We start from the raw sequence: 17222 nt of genomic DNA, 5'->3' as shown, positions 1-17222 counted from the left end.
AAATCGGAGAGGAAAAGGACGCAGAGCCTCAGAGGTTTTAAAAAGAGTCTGTGTGTTTAAACCAAAATAAAAAGCACATCAAAATTCTGAGGAAACAAGGAAACAAATTTTCTTCTCAGCCACATCCTGGAGAGTTGCATCACTCCTCGAAACTATTATAGGACAGCTTAGAGAGCACACGGATTGATTGATGGGTAGGAGTATGTTAGAGCATTCATTCCCTCTAGAAAAAAGAAAAAAGCCTTTAGATAACAGTTCCAGCAACTACGACATCAGTAAAGACAAACCGAGCTTTACTCATCCTCCTCAGTCACCACACTCAGACACAAACACACACATTGCTTCCTCTGGCTTCATGTGGGTGAACTTTGTGTTTTTGGCTCTTTCTCAGTGTGTGTGTGTGTGTGGCTAGTGTGTAGCCACTAGAATTTGAGTCACCAGTTTTCTATTTACACCTCTCTTTATGCTGCGTCTCTGGGTTTTCCACTACTTTCCCTTGTATGGCGTAATAGTGTAATTATAGCTCTTTCGTGTGTGAGAGAGCACACTTAAATATATATATAAACATGTTGGTATGTTGTCATATTCCCAGATTCCTCCTTGATGTAAGCTCCTAAAATAAGCGAAAAACTCCCGTCTTGCCCGAAGAGGTGAATTATTTTACACATACGTAGTAGCTCAGATTAGCCCGTGTTCTTAGACGCTCACATGCTGTGGCGCTGATGGGATAAGGGCCGGCGGTAGGTTAAACGAGCTCCCTGTGCATCCTTGTCTAAGTGTGCGCATGCGTGCATTTGTCTGTCCCGACTACGCTGCGGTAGGTAACTCTAATCGGCCCAAAGGTCGGTCAGCCAACCAGTCACGCTCTGAAAAAGACCAGAGACAACGGTCAGGTCAGGTTGCACGGAGACAGACGAGGAGATAAGGGCAGGTGGGCAGACTCGGTCAAGCGTGAAGATGGGCAGAGGGATGGAAAGACAGGAGAGCAGGCAAGCAGGTGTGACAGACGCAGGTGAAGACAGACAACTCGGTGAACTGATACGTAGGCTATAGAAGTAGACTGACATGCAGCGAGACAGGCATCCGGGTGAGCGACGGCAGGAAACAAAGGCTTGTTTGATTCGCCTCAAAGATAAAGCCAGTGCAGCTTTGTGACTGCCCTGTCATTTGATCAGTGCATAGATGGTGATAAAGTTGTGGCAGTGTAAGAGCGACTCTCACCTGAAACCAGGACAAGAAATTCCAAAACAGTAAATCACAGCTGGAATGGCAAGGCTCTGAGGGCATGGCTTTGTTGCAGCTTTGGAAAGAAAGACTCTTTTGCCACATCTAGACTGTCGTGATATTTTATATGTGCTACTTAAATCCTTTTTTCCCCCTTGTTACTCCTTTCCATTGATAAGGAGATAAATGTCACACGTACGTCTGGGACAAACAAAGAGCAAATACTGGCTTGGGTATGGCCTCACCTTGCAAGGCAACTGGAGTCTTGTGAGATTCACAAGATCATTTTTTAAAGACCATCCCCAGCTTGCCCGGCTTTGAAACTACGAGTTTACTACTCAGTAAGGTTGTAAATATCTGAAGAATCAACAGGTGGCACGCTGCCACAGTGCTCGACTGCAACTTTGCTTTTCCTGCTGGATGCTCCCCGTGGTTCATTAATCGAATTGGCTGTAATAGATCGTAACAGATGGATAGTTCTTCCAATAACCTGCCTTCTAAGGTGTGTTTCAGTGTTAGGAACAATAACTTTCTAAAGTCTCCACAGAAACACACATGCACACCGTTATACTCCAAGTTCTTTTTTGCACATTGTGCACATTGTTGCACTTTGTTTTTTTTGTTGCAATTTTTGCACATTGCACTTTATGTTGTCCTGTGTTGATGGTCTGTTATATGTAGCACCATGTACTGTAACACTGCACATGGTTGGAATGACAATAAAGCCACTTGACTAGGGCTGCCACAAACAATTATTTTGATAGTTGACTAGTTGGCGATTATTTTTGCGATTAGTCGATTAATCAGATGCGGATGCTGCGATGGTGCCTAGGCCTAACACGATGGGACCACGTCATGAACACCGACGTTAGAAAGAGGATGGGAATCACGCCAATCACAGATAAGATGCAAGAAGCGAGGCTGCGGTGGTACGGACATGTGGTACGGAGCGATGAGAACTCAGTGGTGAGAACAGCACTGCGGCTCAGCCCCCAAGGACGTCGACCTAGAGGCAGACCAAAGCGGAGATGGATGGACCGAATCAAGGACGACGTGAAGAAGATCGAAGCCGATCTGACCGACGCCCTTGACCGACCCAAGTGGAGACGACTTTGCAGAAAAGCGGACCCTGCAACCGAGCGGGAAAAACGCTAGGAGGAAGAAGTCGATTAATCAGATCATCATCCATTCAACATAAAACGTACAGCTTATTGCACCAGCAGCATCTGCTCTTATATAACTATCATTAGCTTACAGCTTTAAGTGTTTAAGGTCTGTGCTAACTAAAAATAAAGACAAGATGATAGTTTATTAAATTTGACTTATATATCATGTTTAACCTGATATGCGAAGGACGGCGGTGGGTTTGAAAATGATTTGCCGGGAGTCCGGTGTTCTCACGGCTCTAGTGAGCCTAGCCCCCGGCTAGCTATCGAGCTAGTGGGTAACAGACGTCTCCGAAAACGTCGGAGCGCTTTTGAAAATATGTGGTGTCTTGATAAACTGAGCAGATATTTGAGGTTTACACAGCTACATTCTCCATGAAAATATGTTAAACGTTTATTTTGTGACCCAGAAAGAATAATAAGAGTAATATTAAAACTAACCAGCTGCCGCCATTGTTGGAAACTGAGCTGGGCCGCGCTATGAATTCCGGGACACAGCTTCTTCTTCTTCGGGGTTTAACGGCAGCTGGCATCCTTGTACATGCAGTGCTGCCATCTTCTGTCTCAGTCTGTTATTACACTCTTAAATCCTGCTATTATTCCTGCGTCTTTTGTGATCTTACAAAGCTTCAAACGACGCGTCGACTATTAAATCAGTCGTCGACGATTTTGATAGTCGACTAATCGTGACTAGTCGACTAATCGTGGCAGCCCTACACTTGACTTGACTAGACTTGACACAGGTTGGCAGACAGTTGGTTTTCTTTGTTTTTACGCTCTTTGCGCTAACTCACTGGCGAGCTTCCTAGTTTGAATACTGTCAGTCTTCTCGTCTAAACCCCAGTTTCTGACGGAAGGAGAAGGAGAAAGCTTTAAGATTTGGGAATGTAATAAAATCCCCTTTGTTTTGACGCTTGTTTACAGGATGTAGGGCGCCACGAACTCGAAGGTGGACACAACAATGAGTCATGGGGCTTCTGTCGGGAAGCTTTCGGACCTCAAGGCTGTTCTTTTGGGAAGAACTTTATATTGTGTTGAGTGGACGTTAGTCATGATATATTCATCACACAAACAAGCCGTACACCATCACCGCGTTTGCTTCTGGTCATCTGGGTGTGATTAGCAGAGTTAATGCCTGATGTTAAAGAGACTTTCTACTGCACCTCACCACAAGCGCTGACCACAGCACACACCCACACACACACTTTCTCCTCCTCTGTCTCTCCTGCACACACTTTTGTTTTTTTTTTAATCACTGCATCTGGCAGAAGTGTGATTTATATCTCTCTCCCCTTCAAACACTGACGGGTGTGTGCAGCTGCGTGCGTGCACGCTGACCGTGCACGCGTCGTCGTGTTTTATTTTAAAGGCTAATATCAGGTTGTTTTTCCTTCAGCAAAGATCAGCAGCAGCAACCATGTGGAAGTCCTTTAGCGCAAGTGTTTCCTACTCCGAGGGTCAGTCTTGTGCTTCTGATGGGTCTCTCGTGACAGATTTTTCTTGCGGATCCCAGAACTGAAAGTTTAAGACCCAACAAGTGGAAAAACTTAAGATCGCTTTTTTTGTCTTTTATTTTATTGTAATACAGTGGGGCAAAAAAGTATTTAGTCAGCCACCGATTGTGCAAGTTCCCCCACTTAAAATGATGACAGAGGTCAGTAATTTGCACCAGAGGTACACTTCAACTGTGAGAGACAGAATGTGAAAAAAAAATCCATGAATCCACATGGTAGGATTTGTAAAGAATTTATTCGTAAATCAGGGTGGAAAATAAGTATTTGGTCAATAACAAAAATACAACTCAATACTTTGTAACATAACCTTTGTTGGCAATAACAGAGGTCAAACGTTTACTATAGGTCTTTACCAGGTTTGCACACACAGTAGCTGGTATTTTGGCCCATTCCTCCATGCAGATCTTCTCGAGAGCAGTGATGTTTTGGGGCTGTCGCCGAGCAACACGGACTTTCAACTCCCGCCACAGATTTTCTATGGGGTTGAGGTCTGGAGACTGGCTAGGCCACTCCAGGACTTTCAAATGCTTCTTACGGAGCCACTCCTTTGTTGCCCGGGCGGTGTGTTTTGGATCATTGTCATGTTGGAAGACCCAGCCTCGTTTCATCTTCAAAGTTCTCACTGATGGAAGGAGGTTTTGGCTCAAAATCTCACGATACATGGCCCCATTCATTCTGTCCTTAACACGGATCAGTCGTCCTGTCCCCTTGGCAGAAAAACAGCCCCATAGCATGATGTTTCCACCCCCATGCTTCACAGTAGGTATGGTGTTCTTGGGATGCAACTCAGTATTCTTCTTCCTCCAAACACGACAAGTTGAGTTTATACCAAAAAGTTCTACTTTGGTTTCATCTGACCACATGACATTCTCCCAATCCTCTGCTGTATCATCCATGTGCTCTCTGGCAAACTTCAGACGGGCCTGGACATGCACTGGCTTCAGCAGCGGAACACGTCTGGCACTGCGGGATTTGATTCCCTGCCGTTGTAGTGTGTTACTGATGGTGACCTTTGTTACTTTGGTCCCAGCTCTCTGCAGGTCATTCACCAGGTCCCCCCGTGTGGTTCTGGGATCTTTGCTCACCGTTCTCATGATCATTTTGACCCCACGGGATGAGATCTTGCGTGGAGCCCCAGATCGAGGGAGATTATCAGTGGTCTTGTATGTCTTCCATTTTCTGATGATTGCTCCCACAGTTGATTTTTTCACACAAAGCTGCTTGCCTATTGTAGATTCACTCTTCCCAGTCTGGTGCAGGTCTACAATACTTTTCCTGGTGTCCTTCGAAAGCTCTTTGGTCTTGGCCATGGCGGAGTTTGGAGTCTGACTGTTTGAGGCTGTGGACAGGTGTCTTTTATACAGATGATGAGTGGGGGACAAAAAAAAAAAACACCCAGCACGCCCCTGCGGGCGGTTTATCCTTCAAGCTCGGGTCCTCTACCAGAGGCCTGGGAGCTTGAGGGTCCTGCGCAGTATCTTAGCTGTTCCCAGGACTGCGCTCTTCTGGACAGAGATCTCCGATGTTATTCCCGGGATCTGCTGGAGCCACTCGCCTAGCTTGGGAGTCACCGCACCTAGTGCTCCGATTACCACGGGGACCACCGTTACCTTCACCCTCCACATCCTCTCGAGCTCTTCTCTGAGCCCTTGGTATTTCTCCAGCTTCTCGTGTTCCTTCTTCCTGATATTGCTGTCATTCGGAACCGCTACATCGATCACTACGGCCGTCTTCTTCTGTTTGTCTACCACCACTATGTCCGGTTGGTTAGCCACCACCATTTTGTCCGTCTGTATCTGGAAGTCCCACAGGATCTTAGCTCGGTCATTCTCCACCACCCTTGGGGGCATCTCCCATTTTGACCTCGGGACTTCCAGGTTATACTCGGCACAGATGTTCCTGTACACTATGCCGGCCACTTGGTTATGGCGTTCCATGTATGCCTTGCCTGCTAGCATCTTGCACCCTGCTGTTATGTGCTGGATTGTCTCTGGGGCATCTTTACACAGCCTGCACCTGGGGTCTTGCCTGGTGTGATAGACCCCAGCCTCTATGGATCTTGTACTCAGAGCTTGTTCTTGTGCTGCCATGATTAGTGCCTCTGTGCTGTCTTTCAGTCCAGCTTTGTCCAGCCACTGGTAGGATTTCTGGATATCAGCCACCTCCTCTATCTGCCGGTGGTACATACCGTGCAGGGGCCTGTCCTTCCATGATGGTTCCTCGTCTCCCTCCTCTTTCTTGGGTTTCTGCTGCCTGAGGTATTCACTGAGCACTCGGTCAGTTGGGGCCATCTTCCCAATGTATTCTTGGATGTTCGTTGTCTCATCCTGGACTGTGGTGCTGACACTCACCAGTCCCCGGCCCCCTTCCTTCCGCTTAGCGTACAGCCTCAGGGTGCTGGACTTGGGGTGAAACCCTCCATGCATGGTCAGGAGCTTTCTTGTCTTTATGTCAGTGGCTTCTATCTCCTCCTTTGGCCAGCCTATTACCCCAGCAGGGTACCTGATCACGGGCAGGGCGTATGTGTTGATGGCCCGGATCTTGTTCTTACCATTCAGCTGACTCCTCAGGACTTGCCTGACCCTCTGCAGGTACTTGGTGGTTGCAGCCTTTCTAGCGGCCTCTTCATGGTTCCCATTTGCCTGCGGGATCCCCAGGTACTTGTAACTGTCCTCTATGTCTGCAATGTTGCCTTCTGGTAGTTCAATCCCCTCAGTTCTGACTACCTTCCCTCTCTTTGTTACCATCCGACTACACTTCTCCAGTCCGAACGACATTCCAATGTCATTGCTGTATAGCCTGGTAGTGTGGATCAGTGAATCGATGTCTCGTTCACTCTTGGCATACAGCTTGATGTCATCCATGTACAGGAGGTGGCTGACAACTGCTCCGTTCCATAGTCGGTATCCGTAGCCAGTCTTGTTAATGATCTCACTGAGGGGGTTCAGGCCTATGCAGAACAGCAGTGGGGACAGAGCATCTCCTTGGTAGATCCCGCACTTGATGGTAACTTGTGCTATGGGCTTGGAGTTGGCCTCTAGTGTTGTACGCCACATCCCCATTGAGTTCCTGATGAAGGCTCTTAGGGTCCCATTGATCTTGTACAATTCTAGGCATTCCAGTATCCAGCTGTGGGGCATTGAGTCATAGGCCTTCTTGTAATCAATCCAGGCAGTGCACAGGTTGGTCAGTCTGGTCTTGCAGTCTCGGCTGATTGTTCTGTCTACCAGTAGCTGGTGTTTTGCACCTCTGGTATTCTTGCCAATTCCTTTCTGTGTCCCGCTCATGTATTGACCCATGTGCCTGTTCATCTTAGCCGATATGATGCCTGACAGGAGCTTCCATGTAGTACTGAGGCAGGTTATTGGTCGGTAGTTGGAGGGGACCGGTCCCTTCTTGGGGTCCTTGGGGATCAGGACCGTCCGGCCTTCAGTTAGCCATTCCGGGTGTCTCTCGTTAACTAGCAGCTGGTTCATTTGTGCTGCCAGACGCTCGTGGAGTGCAGTCAGCTTCTTCAGCCAGTAGGCGTGAACCATGTCGGGCCCTGGTGCTGTCCAACTCTTCATACTGGAGACCCTTTCTTGGATATCTGCCACTGTGATGGTTACTGGACCCTGTTCAGGGAGGTCGCTGTGGTCTGCCCTCAGATCCACTAGCCACTGAGCATTGCCGTTATGGGTTGCATCCTTCTCCCATATGCTCTTCCAGTATTGCTCCGTCTCCAGCCTTGGTGGTGCTGTTCTCTTATTGTTCCCTTGCCACTGAGAGTACACCTTTGCTGGTTCTGTGGAGAACAGCTGGTTTATTCTCCTGCCTTCTATCTCTCTGGTGTACCTCCTCAAGCGGCTGGCCAAGGCTGTGAGTCTTTGCTTGGCAGTTTCCAAGGCCTCAGGTATGGACAGCTTGCTGTATTTCTTAGGCACCTTATTTGTCGCACCTTTCTGCAACTCTGTTAGTTGGCTAACCTCCCTCCGTGCTACTTTGATCTTGCCCTCTAGCCTCCTTATATATATATATATATATATATATATATATATATATATGAGCATGGTTTCTTGTTGTAGGACTTCATTAAAAAAAGCAGCTGGAGGCCTTTTTGTGAAGTCTGTATCTTTATTTTACAATATTCCGTCTTGATGGATTTGTTGTGTTGAATGTTGGCTTTTCATTTATAAAATATCCTTGAAGAAGAAACTTTAGCCAGATGAACAGCATCCTGTTTCACAACACTCCCCATCCTTTCCAGTCTCCTCCTATTAACTAATATTTATTTCCACATTTCACCTTCTTTTGACTGTCTCTTTATTCTTTTCAGTATCCTCCCTCTCTCTTACTTCCTCTCAGTCGCCCACATCCAGCTTCTTTTCTCCTTTTCTAGTCATCTCATGCAAGTCCACCTCCTCTTTCTCTCTCAGACTTTTTTTTAACATGTGCAGCTGTTTTGCCGCAGACACACATACATACACTTACCAAGACCCTATGAAACCTCACTCTGACCACCGTTTAATGGCCATACGGCACACAGACCCATCTAAACTGGCTTAATTGGCTCTGACAGCAAATATGTCCCATGAAATCGACTTGGGATTAGCTCATATGTGTGTGCATCCATATGTGTGAGTGTAGACTACAGAAGGCTCTAAAGTGGATTGACTGACACTGGAAGGATGTTATGGCATGAAGAAGACAGGAAAAAGAACGATACCGTGAAAAAGATTGAGAGCGAGGATGAAGATGTGAGGCCAGCAGGGGGGAACACGGCTTTATATCTCCTCTGTGAAAATCTGGAGATACTTAGCTGTCCTCGGTACTTTCGCTGGAAAATCTATAGTTTATCATCGGTGTCATTTTTAAGTCCTCTCCTGTCATTTTTACAGGAGTTGGCAGAAATGCAGAGACTTGGAAAGGCAGTGAGTCCAAATGAAACACAGAAGGAGTGACAGGGTGACCAAAAGAGGCTAATCCTCCGCTTCCGTAATCCCTCTGATGGTGCATGAATGTTCAAACAACCCTGCTTAAGGATCTATAAGCGGCACAAAGCAGCGTGATGTTGACAAAAACATAAAACTTTGGACTACCTATATACCTACATCAAATACTTCGTAGCAACCGATATCCATCCATGGTGTGTGTTTGCTAAGAAAACAGCACAAACTTGACAGATTTGCACTTATCATTTTGTTCCACTGTTCAGAAATCACACGGGAAGAAATGGAAGGTTCATACTTACAGCAGCTTTAATAGACCAGATAACAGCGCTCTCTCTCTCACCCATACTCTTGTCATTATTAGGTTCTTGCTAAAAACTAGCCTAATACCCAAAAGTTCATATAAATTCATCTGGCAGCTTCGGAAAGAGCTTCTGGGAAATGTGAAGAACGACAGCCAAAAGTATTAAAAGTGGTAAATTATACAACCCATCAGAAAGTACTCCTAGCAGCAGGTAGCAGCACTGAACATCACCAACTGATTGCACTAATGGATATCTGAGTTGCCTTTTGGGTACGTGGTAGCATAACAGCTCGGACTCATCGAGCAAAAATGTTTCACAGAGTAAGATTTAATATTGGCCAGTAAAAGTCACACAAACAAACCTGCCTTGTGAAGTGCATGTAGTATTTCTGCGAGGGCACATAAGGGTTTTCCTGTTTTGTTTTTGAATGGAAGCATATTTTCTTACACTTCAATGATACACCTCAATGTTGCAACGCTGAATTTATGCAGAAATAGATATTTAGCCGTCCTATGTTCTTCAGTGTAGATTCAGAGTGTGCACTCCCTTTTGTTTCATCGTCATTCAGCTGCATCTCTCTGTGCCCGGTTCTTCCTGATAAAAGGGAGTTCTTCCTCCCCACCATCAGATTGCGGAGGTTTTCTCTCTCTTACAATACGAAACGCCTCGAGGCGGCTGTTGCTGTAAATCAATTGTTGCGATCTAAATAAATTTAACTTGAGTGTAAAAGTGAACCTGTCTAAACTTCCAGGCTCACATTCAGTTTGTGTTTTCAAACAGAATCAGTCTGAGATGTTATCTTGAAAAGTTGTAATGTTGAGAGACTGAAGAAGAAGCTACTATAAGATGTGTATCCATAGCAACAGGGTTTTTGTACTGCAGACAGTATTAGCAAGCTTAGAAGTCAGCAGAGGAGGGAAGTGTTTCTCTCCGTGTCTCTATGCGGTACCATGACACCGGTTCCTTCGTTTCTGCCTCATCTGTTCTTCTCTGCATTTATTGTTCCCCACAGACTTGTTGCTAATCTATTCATTGGGGTTTACACAATTACTGTAATGTGCTACTGCTTCCGCCTTCCTTCTCTCTTCTGTGCCGTTTAAAGGCTGGTGTGCAGCAGCATTATCCCTTTAAACCTCCAGCACAGGTTACTATTAAGCCAAGGGTGTCTGCCCCGTCATTAGTCATTTAGTGATCACGGAGGTATAATGTCAGAGGTCAGGAATACCTCTTTTTTTTTTTTAGATACTTATAGATACTGGGAAACCTTGAAGCTTTGCTCAAGCTTAGCTCAAAATCTTCATTTCAATCTTATTCATTGTGTCTTTTTCTTGAAAGCTGACCAATTCTTCACTCCTGCCAACAGCTGGACAAGTGAGGGAGTAAGCAGCTGTAGCAGTGCACGGCGTGAGAGTATGAGAGGAATGAGGCAAACAAAATTTATGTCGAATTTGGGGCTCTAATCATTTTCACACATATACTCAATGGACGGTCTCTTTAGAAATCTGAGGTGACTTGCGGTTTGTTGGTTTTGGAGATGTAAAACAAGAATCTGGAGCTGTGTTCCCCGTCTTATAGTCAGCATTTAACTGTCTGACAGGCCTGTCTGAACACTTTATTTCAAAGTCTGTCTCAGGTTTAAGACCTTCATCACCCATGACTGATCTAGTGGCAGTAATTTCTTCACTTCCAGGCTTAGTGCTTGCACAAGTCACCCTCCATCCATCGATAACAATGTGCATCCGTTCTGAGCGTTACAAGCGAAAGCGTCAGTTCAGCATCTTCGGTACCGTGAAATCCCTTAACTCCTAATCTCTAACCTTTAACCCCAGCACTGTCACCTTAACTATAACCCCATAGCCCTCATAATACCAGAAGAACAAATGCTAACCTAAAACCCTGAAAAGGGTGTGTGTGTGTGTGTGTGTGTGTGTGTGTGTGTGTGTGCAAAGAGTTGAGCTGGTTCAGGCTAAATACAGCTCACTCAGGAGAGGGTTTAAGAGTTGTTAAGGGGGCTTATCCAACACACACTAGAGGCTCAGTCTTTCTCTCTGAAGGCATAGCCACATAACAACAGGCAGTTACACACAAGTATTATAATAGTTGTTTTGAAGGTGCACAAAGGCTTCATGATTTTTCTGATGATGACAAAGCATTTCAGAGGGAAGGGCCGCCTGTTGTGCCAAAACTGACTATCCTGCCAAAGGAAGCTCAAAACAGCTGGTAGAAATTGCTATTTAAAGGCATCAAAATGACTCAAAATCCTCGAATTATTGCAGAAAAGCCAAATGAAAACTTAATAGTTTGTTTTTACGCCAGTTTAAGGGCTCAAAAGGGGGTCTGTGAGTAGTTACAGCCACACTGTGAAACAGCCACACTGTGTTCATGGATAATAGTTCTCCACGTTCAATCCAAAGTACCGTATTTTCCGCACTATAAGGCGCACTTAAAATCCTTTAATTTTCTCAAAAATTGACAGTGCACCTTATAATCCGGTGCGCCTTATGTATGAATTCTGGTTGTGCTCACTGACCTCGAACCGATTTTATGAGGTACACGACACTCAAAAATCCGTCAAAAATGTTTTAGTACGACTTTGGTAAGCTACGAAGCCGCACCGCTTGATGGATTGTCGGCTACCGTAGTCAGAAGCCTGGCGGAGTAATCTATTCACTTCAATTCAATTTTATTTTTCTAGCGCCAAATCACAACAACAGTTGCCTCAAGGCGCTTTATATTGTACAGGTAGATCTTACAATAATAGATACCAAGAAAAACCCAACAATCATATGAACCCCTATGAGCAGCACTTTGATGACAGTGGGAAGGAAAAACTCCCTTTTAACAGGAAGAAACCTCTGACAGAACCAGGCTTAGGGAGGGGCGGGGCCATCTGCTGCGACCCCAATCTGGGTCCAAAACTCCGTCTACTTCAGGTTCCAAAGTCAAATGATCACTGCAGCATCACTGAGAGTTAAAAACTGTCTAAATTCTTTCATCTTTAATAAAATGATCAGCGTTGCTGCTTTACCAGGTGTAACAATTAAGTTTAACATCCAGGCATCCATGAAAACAGAATTTAACGGAGTTAGAAGTTAGCAGGAAGTTAGCTCGCTAGCTTCCACCTAAACATGATATAGCATGTTCTGACTGAGAGATTTCTGAAAAATTCAAACGTACAGCTCTGCTATCACTTCCAACATAAATGAAGACAGGAAACTAAACAGCAGTGACGTTTGTAGGGTTACTGAAGTTGGGCTAGCTGGTATATAATGATGTGCTACGTGATCGCTAGCGACACAGCTATGTTAGCATAACATAAACACAATGAAGCTGGAGGATGAACGCTAACTTTTTTCCATTCGATAAAAGTTAACATGAGGGTTCCCGATGGTTAGGGACAAATGCAATCGCATGGCAGGATGTTGTAAATGGACCAAACTTCAGTCAGGAGAACAACTGAGATAATCCATCCAGAACACGAGGTTAGTCATTAATATACTGCAACAACACGGGAATAGAGCAGCTGCAAGAGAATTCAACATTAATGAATCGATAGTACAGAAGTGGAGGCGCAAGAAGAATGAGCTGAGTAAGTTTAACTGGTCTGACTGTTCTGCTTAATGTGTCTTATAATCCGGTGTGCCTTATGTACGAAAACAGACCCGTTCATCGACAGTGCGCATTAAAATAAGGTATGATGGAAGACTGGCAGCCCGCCCAGTGTGTACGTAGCCTCTCGCCCATTCTTATGAATTTATAGAAGTGTCATTGCATGAATGATACAAAATAAATAGATTCATTAGTTCTGTATAGTTGTTGTCTAGACGGTGCACAGAGTCAAATAAGGGAAAACTCTGTGTGATAAGGGTGGGTTGGTTTGGTTGATTTTTATTTTTGTCCGTGTGGTCATGACATGTCGGATACCGCTGTCATATTGGTTACAGCAGCCGTGTTTACCGGTGGTCTTGACTCACTCAGCAATGAAGAGTGCAACACTCACACTTACAGATGCACACATAACCATACATCTCGCTGAGTGACGTTGTCCCTGTCTGGTTCTGCAGCCGCAAACCTAGAATGTTTAGTCATTTTTCACCCAGAGGATAATTACCTAAATAAGAGAAAGGTGGAGTGTGTCTGTTCGCATGGCTGGTTATGTAATTTTGTCAGTGACCTTTTAAGCAACAATATTTTGCTTTCTGTCTCCTTGTGCGTTATGCAGTAGTCACACATAAAGGGATTGAATGTGGGGAAGGAAACACGTCACGATTTATTTTTCTCTGTCTGTGTTTGTTCTAATCCTTCCTCATCCTCTCTGTTCTTTTCAGAGTGACCAAGTCCTGGTTTGGTGTGAAAACCACAGACGCTGTGCTCAGGTAAATACTACACACACTCACAAGCTTGGGCTATGACATCATACCAATTTGTTAATTTGGTCCAAGACTTACCAGGAACATTAAGCATATAACCAACCCCTCATTGTCCCGTTACCTCAAACATCAAGAAACAGTCCTAACCCCTAAACAAAATAGGAGCGAATGCCCGGGTTCGTCTTCTTTTAGCAGCATACCCTGCACAGTGCCCAAAGCTATAGCCTGCCAAAAACACCTTCCTTGAAAATTACCTACACATTGTGTTGACACAGACCAAATCATCTACAATGGAGCACAACTGATTCCTCAGCAGATCTTATCTATCTGCCTGTTTTTTGAGCGGTATCTGCCTTTATAATGGTCGATAAATGAAAATTAAAAAGTAAAGAAGAGACAGGAGAAACATCCTTCAACCCTGTTATCAGTGTTGATGTTGCATAGTTTGTCCACCAGAGGGCAGTCTGCACGTATCTGTTCACAACTTGTGTTTAAAACATCGCAAACACAAAAACCAGCTAATCCGAGCCGAGTCGGGCAGCGTGGAAATGAGTAAATGAATAACTTCACATAACAAATGTTAATGGAGGGCTGTTTATGTTTTGCGTATCAGAATGAAAAAAATGATTGAATATAATATATCTTTTCTAAATATCAGCCGTAGAAATCCTGTATCAGTCGGATTCTGTTAATCAGAAGGTAATAGTAAAGTTTATCTAACTTTCTCAAAGTGGGACTGCAGTAGCTAGTTGCTGTAGCTAGCTGCTGTAACAACTAGCTACAGCAACTAGCTAGTGCTAGTTGCCACTAGCCACTGCTAATAGCAACAGTTTAGTTACAGTTGTCTTGTGATAGCATAAAAGTACAAATGCAAATGATGGCATTTATTAAGGTCTATGGAGATTCTGCAGGGCCGTAAATCAACTTCACCTGCATAAAACTCTGGCTCCAGAGTTAGCAGTGAGGACCAGTTAATTGAAAAAAGTAATTAATTACTGATTACTGATTACTTCTCCATTAAGTAATCCCATTACTCTACTGATTACTTATTTTCAAAAGTAATTAGTTATTTTTGATGTTTCTCAAGTACTTAAACTCATACTGTTCGCAGATGACACCAACATATTTTTCAGTAGCGATGATTATACTGATCTTGTAATGACTGTAAACAGGGAGCTAAAATTAATAAAAAAATGGATGGACATAAATAAATTATCATTAAATATAAATAAAACTAAAGCAATGTTTTTTGGTAATTTAAAATATAATATAGAATTACCAATTATCATTGAAGGTGTACCAATTGATAATGTGAGTGAAAACAAATTTTTGGGAGTTATAATTGATAACAAAATTTCATGGAAACCCCACGTCAGACACATAAAAACCAAAATTTCCAGAAGCCTCGCAGTTTTGAACAAAGTGAAACAATTCCTTGATAAAGATGCACTTCGTACTCTGTACTGTACCCTGGTTCTTCCATATCTTACATATTGTGTGGAAGTGTGGGGAAATACATATAAAAATACAACTAATCCATTAGTCACAGTACAGAAACGAGCACTGCGTATTATTCACAAGGCTGGTTATCTAGAACATACTCACAAATTCTTTCTTCAGGCAAAGTTACTTAAATTCCAGGATCTGGTTAATTACAATACATCCATAATTTTGTATAAAGCTTTTACTAAACTTTTACCGGCAAATTTACAAACTAGATTTGAAATTCGAGAAAAGGTTTATAATGTGAGAGGCTTTGGAGAATTTAAATTACCCAGAACTCGAACAACCCGTAAAGGCTTTTGTGTGTCTGTATGTGGTGTGAAAATCTGGAACAGTCTGAGTTTACAACTGAAACAATGCAAAAATATTCATAGATTTAAATTTCTCTACAAACAGTTGGTCTGGTCACAGTATACTCAATGATGGGTTTTAGTGTGCTCTGTAATGTCTGTCCTCTTACCATTGCTGGTATGGATTCCAAAATAAAAAATAAAAAATAAAGTGTGCGTATGTATGTACATATATGTACTTGTGTGTGTAGATATATATGTATGTATATGTATGTGTGTCTGTTACTTGTAGTTATTACTGCCTGTTACCTGTGGTAATGCAATTTATAATTTATATATTCTGTATTCAGTTATGAAGGCTCTAATTGTTGGTTGCGAGCTGCCGCTTAGATGCTTGTATCTGCCCGGGGCTGTTGATGGGTCTGTATGCAATGATGGGCGTAGCTGCGGGAAGTTTATTGTTTTTTTTTTGTTGATGAGTGAGTATAGGGGTGGGATTTAATAAGTTTTCTTCGTCCCACTCCTTTTTCAGGCAAGTTTTGTTTTTTGTTTTGTGTATTTTATGTTCAATATAGGTATTTGTTGTGCCTGAAAATGAATAAATAAATGAATGAATGAATGAATGAACTTATTAGTGATTACTTCCCCAAGAAAGTAATCCTGTTACTTTATTGATTGCTTATTTTCAAAAGTAATTTTGTTACTTTTTAAAAACATGCTACCCAAACTGAACACGTAATAAAGCAACAGACCTTTCAGCCCAATTGTAATTTTTTTCTCCATAATCCATTATATAAAACTGAATCATATGAAAAAGTCTCTTTTTAAAACTTGTTTTATTAATTTTAATCTTTTAACTTTATATATCAAGCAGAAATTAAATTATATGCAACAGTCTTTGACTTGAAGAAATGTGTTTAACATTTAAACCTATTTTCTGCATATTCCAGCATCTAAAATAAAATCATTTTTTGTGTTTACACTCACTCTTTCAAATAGATGCAAGTAAAACACAGCAACATGTCTGTGAATGTCACATTCCTGTGGCAGCGTGCTCGCTGCTCGCTCAGAGCTGAAGTTTAATTTTTCGCTGTACAAAGACGTTTTCTTCCCACGCAGAGTGTGCAGTGGACACTAATGCTTTTGTCGCTTTTTACAGAATCAAACTCAAAGTATTCTGAGTACTTCCAAGCTTTAAACGCTGCACGGTCGTACTCTCTCCATCACTCCATATTATCCACTGTTGATCTGCACACGTCTGTTGCTGCCACGAACGTCGTACACTCTCAAAATCAAAATCACACTTTAGTAGCGCAGTAACGTTGCATGCTTATAGGAAAGTAACAGTAATCTAATTACTTTTTTTTGCAATGCTAATCCCTTACTTTACTCCTTACCTGAAAAAAGTACTGCGTTGCTGCCCGTCTCTGGTGAGGACCGCAGAGTCAAACCAAAGACAAAAATGTAAAAAAGATCAGAGGAAGTGAGATCTTTGCACTAGTTGTACTAAATGCGTTTGGCACAGATTTGCCTCCTGTCACATGATTAAAGCAGCCTTTTAAACTCAACACATGCATGCTTGTGGCTGTGTTACTGAATATCGTTTTTCAGCATATTATCTCGGTTTGATTAGCTGGCACATTTAAAACATTGGAAGCGTCAATTGAAAATGAGCAGAAAAATATGCACACGTGTTTTTTGTCCTCGGTGTGTACAAGAGCATACTGTAAACTATCCTGAGTCTGTAGCAACAAACTTGATTGTGCAACTGCACGTTAGAAGGCCAAGTGCCTCATAGTGGCCCACCTCAAAATGAAAAGGAACTTGGTGAGAGTGTCCCTATCCATTCACTCTCCTGTGGAGTCTTTAAGCCTCCACATTGCTTTCGTAATAGCACAGGTTGTGTTTTCATTTCAAATAAT

General features: G+C 43.2%; 1 protein-coding gene across 3 annotated transcripts in view; it reads left to right on the top strand.

Moving 5' to 3' along the window:
- The window catches only part of anos1b (anosmin 1b), a 56919-nt gene that overhangs the window by 4119 nt on the left and 35578 nt on the right, over positions 1 to 17222 (top strand). For all 3 annotated transcript variants that reach the window (XM_082510646.1, XM_082510647.1, XM_082510645.1), the window contains exon 2: positions 13466 to 13513. In XM_082510646.1, the coding sequence (XP_082366772.1) occupies positions 13466 to 13513 (48 nt within the window). The remainder of the gene's footprint in view (positions 1 to 13465; positions 13514 to 17222) is intronic.

Source organism: Aulonocara stuartgranti, assembly GCF_965226115.1.
Source record: "Aulonocara stuartgranti genome assembly, chromosome: 17".
Taxonomy (NCBI): Eukaryota; Metazoa; Chordata; class Actinopteri; order Cichliformes; family Cichlidae; genus Aulonocara; species Aulonocara stuartgranti.
This window is presented reverse-complemented; position numbering and strand designations above follow the sequence as displayed.